At 37.3% G+C, this 3,351-nt stretch overlaps 1 protein-coding gene across 1 annotated transcript in view; it reads left to right on the top strand.

The window, feature by feature from the left end:
• The window catches only part of LOC107679734 (oral cancer-overexpressed protein 1-like), a 6,794-nt gene extending 4,616 nt beyond the window's left edge, over positions 1 to 2,178 (top strand). Inside the window, exons 3-5 of the mRNA XM_016475375.1 lie at positions 1,333 to 1,403; positions 1,508 to 1,625; positions 1,747 to 2,178. Coding sequence (XP_016330861.1) covers positions 1,333 to 1,403; positions 1,508 to 1,625; positions 1,747 to 1,818 — 261 coding nt within the window. The 3' untranslated portion in view covers positions 1,819 to 2,178. The remainder of the gene's footprint in view (positions 1 to 1,332; positions 1,404 to 1,507; positions 1,626 to 1,746) is intronic.
• The last annotated feature ends 1,173 nt before the right edge of the window (positions 2,179 to 3,351 follow it).

Here is a 3,351-nt window from a genome sequence, read left to right on the forward strand (position 1 = left end):
AAAACACATAAACACACACAGACAGACACACACACACACAGAGAGTGAGAGAGTCTGGTCAGCTATCCTTGTGGGGACTCTCCATAGGCGTAATGGTTTTTCTACTGTACAGACCGTATATTCTATCACCCTACACCAACCCTACCCCTAAACCTAACCCTCAGCCAGGATATATAAACCAGTACACACACACACACACACAATATGCCAGATTCAGTTTGTGTAGATTCAAGATTTTTATTTCTCACATACATGGTTATATAGAGAATATATGACCAGCAGAGAAATGTAAGTCAGGTCCGCTCCATGGACAGTGCAATTATTAAAGAATACAAACACAAGAAAATTATATATAAATATAGGTATGGAAAAAGTAAGATAAAAAAAATAAGAATAAAATGCTCTGGACGGATAATCTGTCAGATAATCTGGCTTTCAATTAGAACGATACCACTGTCTTCACAGCAGGTTTCACATCTTTTCAGATGGCCGGAGTTTATAATGATTCTGTTTTAATAATGTGAGGAGTAGCTTTCTGGAAAAGCAGTGTCAGGTTTTTGCTGTTCTGTTGTTACAATGACTTCCAAATTCTGGGGCCTCACGTCTGAACACGCAGTTGACATGAATGACAGCATTGTCATCATGCATAAATCCATTTAAAAGATTTTAAGCAGCATTTATTATTACTACTACTACTATTATATTACAAATTGTAGTTATGATTTAGTTTGTTTTCTATGTCTGTTATTGTTTTTACAATAATTGAGAAACATGAAACATAAATAATTAAAAGTGTGTACAGGAATAACCTGGAACACAAAACCAGTAATAAGGGTCAGTTTTTTAAAATTAAGATTTATACGTCATCTGAAAGCTGAATAAAGCTTTCCATTGATGTCTGGTTTGTTAGGATAGGACAGTATTTGACTGAGGTACAACTGTTTGAATTCTGGAATCTGAGGGGGCAAAAAAAAATCTAAATATTGAGAAAATCGCCTTTAAATTTGTCCAGATGAAGTTCTTAGCAATGCATATTACTGATCAAAAATTAAGTTTTGATATATTTATGGTAGGAAAGTTACAAAATATCATGTAACATTACAAAATACCCTAATGATTTTTGGCGTAAATTTTTTTTCTTTTTATAATTTTGACCCATACAATGTATTGTTGGCTATTGCTACAGATATATATACCTGTGCAACTTAAGACTGGTTTTGTGGTCCAGGGTCACATATATAGCCTACAGTTTTATACACATTTACTTTTAGTAAGCTATTTAAACTATGTAAGTGCATGAAACATCTGATATTCTGTTGTTGTGTTTTTCAGGTTTCTTTTTATTATGGATTTGCCCTTGCATGGAAATGTCTCTTTCAAAACAGTAGTGATGTTAAAGCAAGGTATGTTCTTTAACACATAACAAACACTGCTTTTCATCAGTAGTAGTAAGATTATTAGGTAGTAAGGTCATTTATCGCACTGCTAAATTTCTCTCTACTTCTAGAAAAAGGCTGAAAGCTATGGAATCTTTGATTGGATTGATCCAAAACTTTCCATATGAGGACCCTAAGCATGAGAAGCTTCAAGAGAACATGGAAAGGCTGCGTGCCAAGTTTAGACAGGTAATATCATCAAACATGCCCCATCACCTCTTTGTTAAAATGCAAGCTGACTGTTTCTAATTGGTTATTTTAACTTTTAATCATCAAAATACTACCTGCCTAGCACATTTCACCTCTACAGGTGTGCTCTTTACTGAACGTGGCAACAGACTTTAAAGAATATATAAGAGGATCAACAGGAATGTCCTTCTGAGAGATGGCAGGAGCCTTACAGCAGCCATGGCAAACTCCGAGCGCCTCCTGTGAGCACGCCATGATGATCTTCTGCAGACAGACAGTCTTGATGAAGGGGTTTGTGGTGTTTACGTGCCGTGTGTATAAGAGAGGACTGTTATCACTCTCACTGGACTCGTAAGTCTGGATTCTGGAACAGCTCTTTAAACTGAATTCTAGAAAACACAGTGGAAGAATTTGAGTGATATTCTTAGGTGTTTGAGGCTTTTAAAGTGAGATCAACAGGGGTGAAATAGCAATGGCAGTGATATGAGTTAATGTAAGACAAGCCAAAGCCACCTTCTTCATAAGAATATTCCATCTCCCAAGATGATTTTTTTTTAGCAATTTTAACCCTTCTGTGTGTGGATTTCTACAAAGAAGATGACTATGAACACCATCTTGTGAAATTGGGAGAAAGGTTTTTGCCATCAGGTGGCACTGCCTGCTGGTAAACTGAAAGTACTGCAGGATTGTGACTTGTAAAATCAGTATTAAACTGGATATAAGCAGCACAGGCAGTTTCACAATAAAGGTTTTACATTTACACTTTACATACAGTTTATGACTCTTCAAATGCTTTATTGTTAAGTCCATGTCTATAATAAGAGACATTTCAGAATAAAATAAATGTACATCCATTATTTTGATGTGTAGCTGTCTAAATTATGATTCTTCTAGTTATATTTTATAGCTAATGATAATAACTAATATTTTCAAATTATTTTTTATTAATACTTGTTTATGTTGATGTTGCATGTTGTTTGCCCTTTATTTCAATTCATCATACATCTATTAGATATTTTATTCAATAATTTGGAGCTAGAGAGTGAGAGCTAGTGATTTGACATTACACATCTGCCATTTGCAGAAATCCCATTTACCCCTAGTTAGTCTTGGCTAACCAGCCCTGAATCCTAAGAAATTCCTCTCCTAGGTTCCTCGGCGCTGTTTCACGGGTGGTCAGCAGAGTCTCCTGACAGATAGTTTTCCTCCCCTCTCCTGGGCCCAGAATGGGGACAGTTGCTGTGGCCGCAACAATGCTGAAGTGGGGCCCGTGCGAGAGGCCAGGGGGCTGCGCGACGCACTCTGGTTTTGTTCCGCTCCCTTCGCACTTGAAGTCTGAGGTGCAGATCAGAATTCAGGCAGACAGGAGTTGGCAGCATATTAGAGGGTGTTTCTAGAGGTGGCAGCTGGTCTACGCTGTGGGCAGCAGCAGGTAAACACTAGGCCTGTTGGCGGCACCTTCTGAGCCCTGACAGATAAAACCCTGCTCTTCCCTGAAGACCTCCAGTCAGCCGCTACATCGGTCATTTTGTGCTGGTGGAGTCATACAAAGTTTGGTTTAGACATTAATTGGAAGCCAGAACTACATATATTATACAGTAATGGGAAGTGAATATTATTAGAAAATAGCGAAATTAGTTAAAATGATCTATTGGTTTATCATCTACATCTTACGATGTTCTTTAAAATAAATCCATCTTGGTTTGATATTTTGGCAATCTATACA

The sequence above is a fragment of the Sinocyclocheilus anshuiensis genome, unplaced genomic scaffold, assembly GCF_001515605.1.
Source record: "Sinocyclocheilus anshuiensis isolate Anshui unplaced genomic scaffold, SAMN03320099.WGS_v1.1 scaffold224, whole genome shotgun sequence".
Lineage (NCBI taxonomy): Eukaryota > Metazoa > Chordata > Actinopteri > Cypriniformes > Cyprinidae > Sinocyclocheilus > Sinocyclocheilus anshuiensis.